This window comes from Toxoplasma gondii, chromosome II (genome assembly GCF_000006565.2).
Source record: "Toxoplasma gondii ME49 chromosome II, whole genome shotgun sequence".
Classification (NCBI taxonomy): domain Eukaryota; phylum Apicomplexa; class Conoidasida; order Eucoccidiorida; family Sarcocystidae; genus Toxoplasma; species Toxoplasma gondii.
Window position 1 is genome coordinate 269,333 of NC_031469.1, and position 12,217 is coordinate 281,549.

Below are 12,217 nucleotides of genomic sequence, written 5' to 3' on the forward strand. Positions count from 1 at the left end.
CTGCGCCCTCCTGTGGCGCGCGTCTCCTTGTCTCGATGTGCACGCGATGTCTTCAGCCCCGAGAGACGCGGCCGCAGCGGCCGATATGGCAAGCAACCGGGGAAAATTAGAGACTGAACCATCAGGGGAAATGCGAGGTTTAAATTCGCTTCACCTGACTCTAAAAGCTCTGCAAAGGAGTGGAGCGTGTGTTTCTTTGCTCCAAATTCGTCTTCTTCGAGGCAAGCGCGGGCACGAGAAACGAGGCTTCAGTTACGGGGCGTTGTCATTCTGGGGGAGGTGGAACGCCAGTTCCCAGAGCTCTTCCATCGCCACTTGTGTTTGAGGTCGAGTCCACTTGCTAAACAGGTCCCAGACCAACGCAAATCCGATCCGTGCATTCCGAACAGGCTGATACTGAGAAGGAGCCTGCGAACGTGAACGATACTTTCATGGCTTGTACACAAGTGGCGGATGTTCAAATATACGTTTGATTCCACTATACTTGCAGTAGCTTTCTTCCTCGTCTTCTGCGTGGAAAAGAGCACTCTCCGTTTACTCATCTCACAAAGACCCAAAGGACTCTCTGCCTGTGGTTAGGGGCATGTGTTCCTTCAACAAGACCCATACGGCAAGTTATCATGCTTGCAGTGTCAATCTGACAACAGCAGAAGCGAGACTCTCTGCAGCTCGCACACTCTGCCGTTTTCGTCTCACAGACAAAGCAACGAGATAACAAAGATTCCAAGTATTTGAAAGACTCCGTGGGTCATATGGAAATCGAGGGCAAAGGGACGCAAGCATCGTGACTACGAACTGGCGTATGGACGGCCTTAGAGAGTTGCCGCATCTGTTTCCGGAAAGTGAGGAAGCCGGAGTTGAGTGCTGTGCGTCAGATTCCCGACGGCATCGGCAACGAATGCTTTTCATTTTTCACGACTGATCTTTCGCACAGCACTCTCAAGGGCGTGCTGAAAAGCTGCGAATTAAGCGGGAAGCAAGTACGATTTCCATGGGTTCTCGGAGCTGAGCGTCGGGAGGCAAACGGTCCATTTTGAGACAAGGGAACTGGAACGGTGGATTCCCGTGTCACGTGTAGAGTCTGTCGAGTACTGGCTGACCTTAACAGTCGCCGGCGAACACGCGAAAAAAGGACCTTGCTCTGATGATCTATTTGCACTGAGGCAATACCTTGCCTGTTCAAAGAGGAATGGATTTTGCACTTATTTGAGTGCTGTGCTTGTCGTGAGACTCGAGAAAAACGCGGGACTCTGAGGCTCCTGTTGATGGCCTCGAAAGTGGAGGGGTGACGGTAGGATCACAGGAAGAATCGTCAAAAGATATTCCCACAGCAGGGCGACTCTGCATAGGAGCGCCCGAACGCTTTCCGGTCTTGTTCGACTTCCGTCGTCACATTCAGTGTCATTTGTGTCAGCAACTACGACCACCACCGGCTAGGAGTATTGAAAAACGCGTCTACCTCGCCGCTCTCTTTGACGGGTCTTTTTTGCCTGAGTGTCTCGTGCAGGCCATCGGCATAAGGTAGGATTCCCGATTTCCTCCGGGTACTTTGGTCTCATACCAGCGGTAGAAGTTAGGTTCTGTAGCACATCACTGAATCTCAACCACTAGATGCAGGTACACATAAGTGGACATTGTTCAGCATGTTTAATCGAGGAGGTGGCGTCTAGAAGACACAACGAAGGTTCAGCTTAGAGCCTCACAAATATGCATAATTTAAAGTGGCACGGTACGTACGTTGTGAAGTTAAGGCGTTACATCTTTCGGAGAGGTTTCCAAGCGTTACTTCGAAGCTTAGACTGACGCGAATGCTCCGGCGGACACATCGTTTGTCTTTTCACTTAACTTCTTCGACAAAGGGCTTTGGTGCCTCGTCTGTGGTTCGTCGTTCGTGTCAGGGAGCCGAGAGACAGTTTGTTCCCTCTCTACCATATAAATTCGTGTGAATATATACACCAGAACTACAGTGTGTTACTCACTTGTTCCTGAACAGGATTCAGCTAGTAACGGTAGGTCATCATCAGAAATGACACGTGAGCTGGGGTAGGATCGTCTGGACGCAGTTTGTTCCCTATTTGCCATGTCACGTGTTTCTACAGCAAACCTACAGTGTTCAGGCTGACGAATTCAGGGTCCAAAACTACATAGCACTCAACAGCGACTCCGTCTTCCAGCTTCCAAATAAACTTTATATGAAAATGAGCGCATGTAAAGTCGTCGTGAAAAAGCCATGAAACACGGATAGCGAGACACCGTTGACGAGCACGAGAATCGGTCACTCGTCCGACACCTCCAGATTCCGTGAATTTCTGTGGCAAAGCTCGTTTCTAGAAGTTAGACTCGGAAAAACCCCCTGTTCTGCAAAAAGGCGACACCCGCGAAAACACGTCACATGTTGGATATGCCTGTCCCGTCGAACCCCCTTTCGCAGGCTTGTGCGAGGGGAAGCTGAGAGTGTCGCGTAGTGTTGAAGTCGACGAAAAGTGGGAGCAACACCCTCCTCGTTCGACCTTCAGTCGCACCCGTTACATTAGCAATTATCCTTATTATACGGTCCTCAGAAAAACGCAGCGTTCTCTGTCTTGGCGTGACAGCCCCTCGTGTGCGGAGGCAAGGGGTACCCATGACCCGGGAGGCGTGTCTCCGCGATGTAGCTTTTTCTCGGGTGCGTCGAGTGTTTGCCCTTCGCAGAGTGACAAAAGCTCCCTTACCCCAAAGGACTTCTCCATGCCAGCTTCTGGAGAAGGAACGAAACTGGGAGAAGGACGGCAAGATCCTAGCCAAGGACCTTTTCGGGATCTGAGCCGAAAGGTTGAGAGACAGCCGCATGCGTGCCGCACCCCCACTTCCTCAAACTCGACCCTTTTTCGGACGCGTCCGACCGGCCTATCCGTGCGCCGACCCCGGGAAAACGCGCCTTTCTGGTATATACCGAAACACCGTCCTTTGAGTCCTTCAGTGGAATTTCTCAGGTGTGTGCATTCTTGAGAACCCAGGGATCCACTCGGGGAGCTTGGGGGACACGACACCCGCCAAGAAAGGCGGTTTCTTCTGGTGTCGACGCGAGTCGTCAGCGCGGTTCGTGGTGCCCTCCTCTCGAGAACCCTTGCAGAAAAGTGTACGAAGGCTCGAAGTTTTGGAGATCGATGTGTTGCCTCTCTGTCGCCTCTCGCCTGGACCGTGTCGGTTTCGAGTTTGCTGGCCCCGCGTGCAGTTCTAGCGGAGATGCGAGGGTTTTTTCTGTTGTCTGAGCTCTCTGCATTTGAGCATGAGGAGTCCGAAGCTGCGGCATGAGCAGTTGCTATTGCATTTGGGTTTGCGGAATGATGCTCAGCCCAGCCTGTGACGAGCCTGGCTCTTCTCGTGTCCATCCGGCCGAGTCGTGTGGTTTCTCCGTGTACAGTCTGCCGACTTGCTTCCGGTGAACCGTGGAGCTCAGGCACGTGGAAGAGCTGTTTCCATGACATTTTCGCGTCATTGCGCCTCCCGGTTTCCCCGTTCTGTGTTGCCGTCTTTGTTTTTGCCCGTGTTCCGTGTGTGTATGATCGACACAGGGTTCGTGTCACCGCTTACTCGAAGCAGAGGTCTTCGGTCTTCCGGAGAGTCCGACCTTTCGCCTCGAGAGCTCGTCGCCTGTGCCTGCGTCTCCCCTGTTCTCCTCGCTGCGCCGGCTTGTTTTGCCTCCTTCCCCTCTGTCAACTTTGCCGCTTCCCTCCCTCGTGAACACGCCAACATGTCCACGAAAGGCCGCGAACTTTTCGACACTCCAACGAGTCAAGCCGACAGCGGCGCGGCGCCTCCACCCTCCTCCCGCTTACCTTCCCGTGGTTTCTCGTGTTTTTCCCCGGCTAGACAGAAGAAAAAGAAGCCTCTCTGTGTGGTGTCGCCCCTCCTTGTTGCGTGCTTGCTGCTCGCCCCCGCCTGCCTCCCCTGCGGGGCTGAGAAGGCAGAGAGGCAGGCGAGCGTACCTCTGTCCTCCTCATCCCGCGCGCCGCGCCACGCGAGAGAGAAAAAAGGACGGAAGGAAGAGCCGAAGCTGGTGCAAGCCGTCTCGGGGGGCGGGCAAGTCGGCCAGCACGAGCCAGAGCTGCCGTTCGATTCCATTTCCGTGGACCGCAGGCGAGGAGCCCGCGGAGTTGCGGCGCTCGCGGCTTTCGACTTCAATCCCGACGAAGAGGGCAGTCGCGAGCAGCGAAGAGATAGCTTCTTTCTGGCAAGTACCGAATTCCGCTTCCCCGACTCTTCGCTGGCAAAGCCAGAGAAGAACGCGTTGTGCCGAGACTGGCGCGTTCCCCACCCCTTTCTCAGCAAAGAAGCCGCGAAGGAGTCGCTCCAACTGCCCCCTAACCTGAACGTCACTGCCGTCCTTATGCCGTTTTACTTCTACGATGTCGACAACCGGGGAAACTACCTGATTCTCACAAAGGTAGGTTTTTTTTTTTCGCTACCGCTAGGATCAAGTGGCAGCCCCCACGGATAAAAGTGCAAAGTGTGCCCGACTTAGGCTCACCGGTGTACGGAGTTTTCTCGAAACGGCATTACCACACGAGAACATGGTGGATTTTGCGGACAGAGACATTCGAGGTCGAACCCAGTAGTCCAATGCGTCGTGCATAAAGAAAGGGAGGCGCGACACAAGCATCGGAGATCAGGTTGGGAGAAGAGACCCGCAACGGATCGCTTTCACGGTGCCTTCCTGAAGCGTGGAATTCACTGACACCGCGGGGTCTGCCTGTCGAGAGGCAACATCTGTTGGAGAGCGAGAAACAGCGAATTACACCACGGCAAGAGAAGTGTCAAATTCACTTTGAGAGGAGTGGACAGCCTGTTCAGCATCAAGGAGAAGGTATCCAAGTGGCGAAAGCAGAGGCTTGGTGTCTTCGTCGTGTGTGCACAAGGAGCCGTTTCTCGCATCGTGTTCCTTGTTCTGCATCTACCAAAGAGTCTCCTCGAGTGTCTGCACGCGTACATGTTGATGTCAGCCTTTCAACAAACCGTCTGCGGTACTGCTTCTGTGTTTGTGCCTCAGTTTTCCGACTTTGACATTCCGGTGATTCGCAGGCGCCTGTCGAAATCGGACATTCGGCTGTTTTTCCGTTTCAAGAATTTGGCGTGGTTCGGCCGGCTCGCGCCTTCGCCGAACGCGAATTCCGTGGTGGTCTCTGACGCCGCGGGGATTGACATGGCCAAAGTGGTTTTCCATGGCGGCTTGTCAGTGGCGAAGACCTACGTGCAGGCCATGACATCGACGATCGACGACATAGGGATCCGGGTTTCAGAAATTCACATTATCAATGTGCCGCGCGCTGCCGCGTGTCTCCTGAAGGTGGTGCAGAGCTTGTCGCCGTCGGAAATCAAGTTTTTCACCTACACGAACCGCCAGGAGTTTCTGGACAGAGTGGGCGACGTGATCGGAAGGCAGCAGCTGCCGCGCCACTTCGGCGGAACGAACCCGACACGCATGGACAAGTCCAAGCTGGAGAGTTGCTTCACCGAGTTTGTCAGACAACTTCGCACGGCGCAGACAAGCATGGAGCCGACAGATGACGCCGAATCAGACACGACCTACGACCAGCAGATGGAAAAACGGTTTCACCAACTCTTCGACTAGCGAGGGACGCCACATGCACCGTCAGGAACTTTGACATGGCGCGGATGTAGGAGAGCAGTGGAGGAAGGGAAAAGCGAAGTTGAGGAGCGAGGATGCAGACGTTTAGGCAGTGGATGTCGGCGCATGGAGAGCGCTGTTCACATACGGCAAAGCCCGCGCCACGCGCAAGCTGTAGAGGAGAAGCACGGCAGGTGGAGTCGGAGTGCCCTTTGCTTTAGAGGAACGAGAGCTGAACAGGGATGAGGGGAACAGCCGTCGCGTAGCGCTTTGTATACAGGTGGCAAGAAAGAGGAAATTACGTCATTGCGAGTTTCTCCGGGGTTCGGTACTCACTTTCAGTGGAGCCTCGATTGTCACCGAGATCACGGAACCGAGAAGGCGTACAGCTTACTTTTGTCAGACGTTTGCGCCTTCTGACTGCGGGGTAAAATCATTAAAAAGGGCAGCAGAGAGCTATCGTAACGCAATCAAAGGTGATAGTTCGTTGTACTCGCACTCTCACAATGCTCACTTTTCGAGCGACATGGCTTTTTGTGGTCTAGGAGTGGAGTAAGGCGATTTTTTTTTGGTGTTCCAGGTAGTCCGCATCACTCGGTTTCTGTCTGCCAGACGGGCCTTGTTGGCTTACTCGGCGGCAGCCAAGGCAAGCTTTAAGTGAGAGCTGTTTGTCTACGCGCTTGGAGAGCACTTGTCTGATGTTTGTGCCAACGGGTCTGTGCTTTCAGTGTAATCGAGGCGCCGAGAGGTGACGTAGAGTGTTCATATGCTTCGTTGTGAGCCGCACCGCTTCTATATCCATGTTTTTTCCATGAACAAGCAGGGCAAATTGGCAGCGTGCTCGTGGGTGTTTCTCTCTTTCTAAGAGCCCTAGACGTAAAACAAAGCTGAGCGGCCACTTTTTTCTGTGTGCAATTTGTGTGTACGCGATACTACTTATGCGTTACCCCTTCTGCGCAGTTTTGGAACTCTCCCTGTGATGGCACAAGCTGTAGATTCATGTTCCCCTTTTCGAGCACTGTGAATTCCGCTTTGTTTGTGCTCGTTCTTTTGCGCAGTAAGCAGTTTTTGTGCGGTATGCGTTGAAAGTCCGCGTCACGGAATGGGTGTACCGAAGTTTCAGGGAACAGGAAATACCTTCCCCTAGTCCAGAACCGTTTCCGTTCATGCTGTAATCTTCACTCCGTTAAAAAATTTGCGAAGCTCCGGTTCTGCGTGGCTTTGCACTATTTCAAGAAGTTCCTCACATGCAAAAATTGACAAAGAATGTGGGAAGCAACAGGCTGCACGGCGGTGTGGATTTTGAGGTAATCAGAGACTTCCAGTTTACTGTCCGAATCCAGACACATTCACTTGAAAGCAATGGCGTTTCACACAACTGCATCTTAGGAGAACGTGGACACCTCCGCCAACGAACACAGTTTTCTACAGGACACATCGCAAAGTCGCTGAAGGCGTGGCGGTTCATCGCCGTTCACATTATTTAGATCTGTCGTGGAACACCGAGAGAGCAGTTGCAGATTCCAGAGTCCGTCTGCCTTGTCCTCTCTCTGAACAGGCAATACAAAAGCAGGCTTCCAAACCCTGGGTGGCGCACAAGGGAACTGAATGGTTTTTACGTTCGTATTGAAGCTTTTCAGACTGCAGCTGTGATTTCGGAATATCGTACTCTGTCAGGTATTCGGGTAATACAAGCGAACGGAGCGGCACGAAGTGCATGCTTCGAACAATTTAAATACTCGAAATAGCTCTATACCGAAAGGTCAACGGCAGTTAAGACACCGGGCGTCATCGGGGGAGACTAGTGGATAAGGGATTAATGGTAATGCGTGGTGTCCGGCGGGTCTACGTGAACTGAGGCTTTGGGAGAGTCACCTTCGAAGTCCGAGACTACTCGCGCTTTTTTACAGTTGCCTACACACGCTAACTTGCTCATTCTTTCTTCAAAGCATTCACTTTTCCTGTTTTTCCTCGTTTGCGCCTGGAAGCATCTATCACCTGGTCCTGTCGTTCCTGCACATGTCACAAGTGGACGGGGACAGAAGGGGGAGGAGACGGAAATTTCCCGATGGACGACCACCGGTCTTTGATGTTGAAATTTCGGCGTTTCGACTGTTTTGAGTTGAGCCACACAATCCCTTGAAGGACACATTCACTGCTTCTGGCCAAAGCCGAGGGAACAGCTCTGCCTAGGCATGTCTTGTTTCCTGTTCATGAATCGCGCTTGGGAGACACCGTGTAACGAGTGTGCGCAAAGTTTCACTTTTTTGTGAAGCGGGGCAGGGGGACGGGTGTTTGTCTTCCGTTCGCTCGCAAACGTCTTTCTTGCAATGCACCGAGTATGCCTTTGGAACGAATTTGCGTCATCTGGCTGAAGAGAAAGACGCAGAGAACCCTCGTTTTCGAGAAATCCCTCAAAGAACCGGCTCTGGCTTCCTCACGACTCAAGGCGAAACCGCTCTGGGAATGTTGCGTTTTTCTTCTTTTACTCCCTTTTTCGTGGTTTAAGACAACTTCCCAAAGCTCCTTTTCGTAAGGCCAGGTGATAGAAAGCTTTGAGAGAGAGAGCTGCCTCGCTCCTCCACCGAGCAGCCAGGTCGTGCAACACAAAGGGGAGCTTCAGAAGATTGGACAGGAATGAGGAAATACTCAAGAAGGGTGAAACAACAGATTGTCTCTTTCTCAGCGCTTATGTATTTCTTGTGAGGCACTCCGGTGACTGTGTCGTTCCTTCATAGTCTAGCTTCACCGGCGGCCTTAATTCCGTTGTTGAGTCCTTCGTTCTTTGCCGTCTCCTGTCTCCAGCGCCCAGTTTTCCTCATTCTTTTCCCTCTCGTTTGCTGTTTCTGTTGCACCTCGCACTCCCAGTGTGTGTCTTGCGTCAAGGTTGACAATGCCTGTACTTCGTGCCTTGTTGTGACGCATGGTCTCAGCGGTACTCTGAACAATCGAGAAAGCTGCATCTCGGTACACGTCACATCTTTTGCTCTAAAGTTTACCGTCGTTCTGCGTCTTCCACGCCTGCGTCAACACCCGCCCCTCCGCTTGTCTCTTCGCACTCGCTGATGTATCGCTCCTCTGGCAGCGTCCTTACACCTGAAACAGTCGGCGACGGCAAGCGATTTCTTCGTGTCATCACCGCCAACCTTTTGTCATTTCTCTTCACTTCTGTCCTCGTGCTCCAAACGGCCGCTGCAGTTTGTAAAGAGTATGCTCGCCGGAACCAGTCGGCCTTTTTCTCTCTTCCGTCAAGCGCACCAGACAAAAGCCTCCGCAGTACTTCCGGAGCCTCCGGAAGAATAGATTTTGCGGGTCCTTTATGATCCCTGCACCACGCAATGCAACGCGGCTAGCACACGCAGCACAAGAAGCTTGCGCTTCTTGCTTCCTCATCTGTCGGTCGCTTACGCCGATTTTCGTCTTCGGAGAACACCACCCCTAGGGCAGCAAAGATGGCAATGCAAATGAGCTTCTACTGGGGTTACCGCGCAACTATCCTCTTCAGGTAATGTGGTGTCTGCACCAATGCAGCAAGGTGTGCAGGTCGGAAGTCTCTTCTCCGGCAAAATCGCCTTCGAAGTTCCTCAAATGCCCCGCCCACTGTGACAAATACTTTGACTTGCCTCTCGTCCATGTCGGACGCGTTCCTCACTGCCCTTCTCCTGTGTGTTTTTGTGTCTTGGTTGCAGCTGGTGGCAAACGCACGACGCGCTCGACTTTTTTTTGGCTGTCTGCATCATTTTCTGCACTTGCTTGTTGAGGTAAGCCCCAGGCAGCAAAAGAAAGCTCTCGCGTTCAGAGCGTCTGCCTTTCGGCGTCCATACGAAACGAGGTCTCATTGTAAGCACATTGGATTCTCTGCGCCTTCGACCCCCCGTCTCCCTCAAAGCCGTTGCGACCGATATCCACACAGAGTCCCAGCTGTTGCACCTGGCTTGTCTGGTAATAAAAGAAAGATCTTATCGACTAAATTATGGAAGCACCTACGTTGCCCTTATGAGCCAAGGTACCAAGCAGGGTGAGGAGAAAGGAAATCATCTTTCTCTCGAAGGAGTTTGACGTTGTGTTTTGCAGCGCCTGGCTGAAGCTTCAGTGCCACAGAGTGGAGGAACGGCGGCGACGCGCTTTCTTCTCTCCAGTTCTGACGGCTCGCGCCATGTCCGTCTCGTCTGTCCCTGGTCCTGGAGAGATTCGACTCGGAGCGTCTTCGTTTTCTATCCCGCTGATCTCCGCGGGAGACGGCGACGACGGCAAGACGTGGCAACAAGCACTGGCAGGTCCCAGCAGCACAATGCGGACGCCAGCCTTCTCAGACAGTCCTGGAAGAGTTCAAGACGGAAACTCGATGAACGTTTCTTGTGCGCCGGAATCCACACTTGCGTCGGAGGACAAAGGCGAGGCAGGTAGGCACCTCTGGACACTCTTGGAGGGGCGAGAGACACACACTGGACAGCTGCCAGAACACGTCGGTGAAATGAAGGGGTCAGTCAGAAGACCCTCCAGAGAGCACGCGCCAGTAGAGTGTCAGTGCCGAAAAGACGGAGAGAACAAGATGCCCAATCACAGCGCTTGGGCAAGAAAATGAGGTTTTTTGAAAGGCGTCGTGCGCAGATACGCGGTAAAAAAATTCCAGAACGGAGGTGCCTGGGATGAGGCGCGGGCCGACGACGGTTCAAGCACCGTCGCCGGCTAACTCTAAGTGGTAGGATTGTCGCTCAACGGATAACGTTGTGTAGTTAGATGTTGCGTACATTCCTTAATATCTGGAACAATAGATTATGATTAGGTAGTGGAACAAGGAGAGCGTCTGTTGTACATCAACACTAGATACTGCTAATACCACTGTAGAGGTATAGTATATAAGCCCTGCCCGGTGCAGTAACATGTAAACGGCGGAGACAGCACAGCTCGTCTGTATAGGGAGGGCCGGGTGCTGGTGGGCAGTACGTGCCTTTCGTGTGTAGATCTACTTCACATGCGTCTGCCGCATTTCTTAGGCATTCGACATCAAGTTAGAGAAGGGTGTGAGAACGTAAGGGAAACATTCTTCGTCGTTCGGTCTTCTGGCCTCTTTGGTCTCCAATACTTGGCAGGAAGAGTTGCAGCTTCGCTTGCTTGTGACTCAGAACGCCTAGTTGCAGTCATAGGGGGGAGTGCCGCAACGGTCTCATCACACACAGTCTTACTCTGGTGTCTGTTCGTCCGCATTCCTCTTTGCAGCCACCGGAGGGAAGTCGTTCGCCGGCGCTGCTCCGACACACAGTGTCTGCGTCTCAGCGTCGCCGCAAGGAGCGACAGAGCAGACAGGCGGAGAAGCTGCGCTCTCCTCTCGCTTGTCTGCGGCCGAGTCGAGAGACTGTGGAGGAAGCCGACGGTTGCGACAAGCAGGCCAGACCTGGGAGGGCCACGGCGATGGTGCCTCTGGGGGAAGAGTGCCGCCTTCAACTTTCAGGGAGTCCGCACGCAGGACGTTGTCCACCTGGTGAGCGTTGTCAGAGTTACAGAGGCAGCGAATTCGGACGAGTGTTGCCCAGACTCCGGGGATTCGTAGGTGAAAACGCCTATCCACAGGAGGATGTATTCGTGGGGTTGTGAAGCAAGGCAATGCAATCATAGCCGAACACGTTCTGGCCGAAATTCACATGCATTTGGTATGCACATTTACGCGTGGACGGACAGTGGCACGATAGAGGAGTAGGGGTGGGTGAGTTTATGCCGCTGCAACCGTTCTTCTCGCTAGAGTCGGCGCACCGTCATACATCCAACAACGCGAAGTTCTACAGGTGAGACGTCTCATGTGACTAGAAGTCAAGTCCCATGGTGTGAATAGCGGGTGCTGTGCTGGCTGCTTTTGCAGGTTTTTTGCTTGCATGATTGCCGCCATTGACTGGAGCTTGATGCTCGTATGCATGACGTTCAACGCGGGTCTTTTTTTGACGGTGGTTGCCGGGGTCGCTGCAGGGCGGACACTTATCAACAGCAAAACTCGAAAGTTATGGGCGCTTCCGTGGCAGGAGCTTCTTTGCTCACACGATCACTCTTGAAAACACTCATCCAACCAGCGCTTGCAGCGGTGTTAAGCAGTCCAGTGAGGTGGCGATGTCCAGAAATATGAGTTCTTGTGCAGGAGACGAAACCTACATCTCGTACATTTGGTCTATGATCGTTACAGCAGGAGATGACGCAAATGTCTTGTGCAAAGCACTTCAGAACTCCCAATTCCCTGCCTGGGCAGTGTGTGCTCCGTCTGAGCGGAATACCACCGCAGAGGAAACAGCGGCCTCTCTGGAATGTAATCGTGTAGGCACGCTCGTGGACGCCGGAACACTTTTCTGCATACCGTTTCTGCGTCTGAAAAGGTCACACTCTTTCGGGAATTTTCGGAACAAAGTGTGTTCCCGACGCCCGAATCATACCCCGAGCTTTCATTGTGATACTCCCCGGCCTTTGGCAATTGTTTTCCAAAGAGCGGTCGGTATATCGACGGTACGTCGATCCAAAAACTCATTTACTCGAGAAAGTGATGGTCCAGAAAAGGATCGGTGCGTCAGGGGAGACCCCGTTGCTTCCTCGTGACTAAGGCGTTTCAGGCGAATGTGTCCAGCCGCG

At 53.0% G+C, this 12,217-nt stretch overlaps 2 protein-coding genes across 2 annotated transcripts; both read left to right on the forward strand.

Annotated features, from left to right (window-relative positions):
- The first annotated feature begins 153 nt into the window (after positions 1-153).
- TGME49_221340 (hypothetical protein) lies at positions 154-6,795 on the forward strand. Its single transcript, XM_002369922.2, has 2 exons — positions 154-4,426; positions 5,030-6,795. Exons 1-2 carry the CDS (start codon positions 3,461-3,463, stop codon positions 5,609-5,611), a joined length of 1,548 nt encoding a protein of 515 aa, XP_002369963.2. The 5' UTR covers positions 154-3,460; the 3' UTR covers positions 5,612-6,795.
- Positions 6,796-7,935: 1,140 nt separating this feature from the next.
- Positions 7,936-12,138, forward strand: TGME49_221350 (Ctr copper transporter family protein). The gene is made up of 5 exons (XM_002369923.2): positions 7,936-9,113; positions 9,298-9,369; positions 9,683-10,011; positions 10,829-11,090; positions 11,466-12,138. Exons 1-5 carry the CDS (start codon positions 9,061-9,063, stop codon positions 11,650-11,652), a joined length of 903 nt encoding a protein of 300 aa, XP_002369964.1. The 5' UTR covers positions 7,936-9,060; the 3' UTR covers positions 11,653-12,138.
- Positions 12,139-12,217: the final 79 nt, after the last annotated feature.

Coding starts and splice junctions, on each gene's coding strand:
- TGME49_221340 (XM_002369922.2), top strand. CDS start 3,461: ATGACATTTTCGCGTCATTGCGCCTCCCGGTTTCCCCGTTCTGTGTTG. Junction 4,427..5,029: donor ACTACCTGATTCTCACAAAG/GTAGGTTTTTTT, acceptor TTTGTGCCTCAG/TTTTCCGACTTTGACATTCC.
- TGME49_221350 (XM_002369923.2), top strand. CDS start 9,061: ATGGCAATGCAAATGAGCTTCTACTGGGGTTACCGCGCAACTATCCTC. Junction 9,370..9,682: donor TTCTGCACTTGCTTGTTGAG/GTAAGCCCCAGG, acceptor TGTGTTTTGCAG/CGCCTGGCTGAAGCTTCAGT. Junction 11,091..11,465: donor CGCAGGACGTTGTCCACCTG/GTGAGCGTTGTC, acceptor CTGCTTTTGCAG/GTTTTTTGCTTGCATGATTG.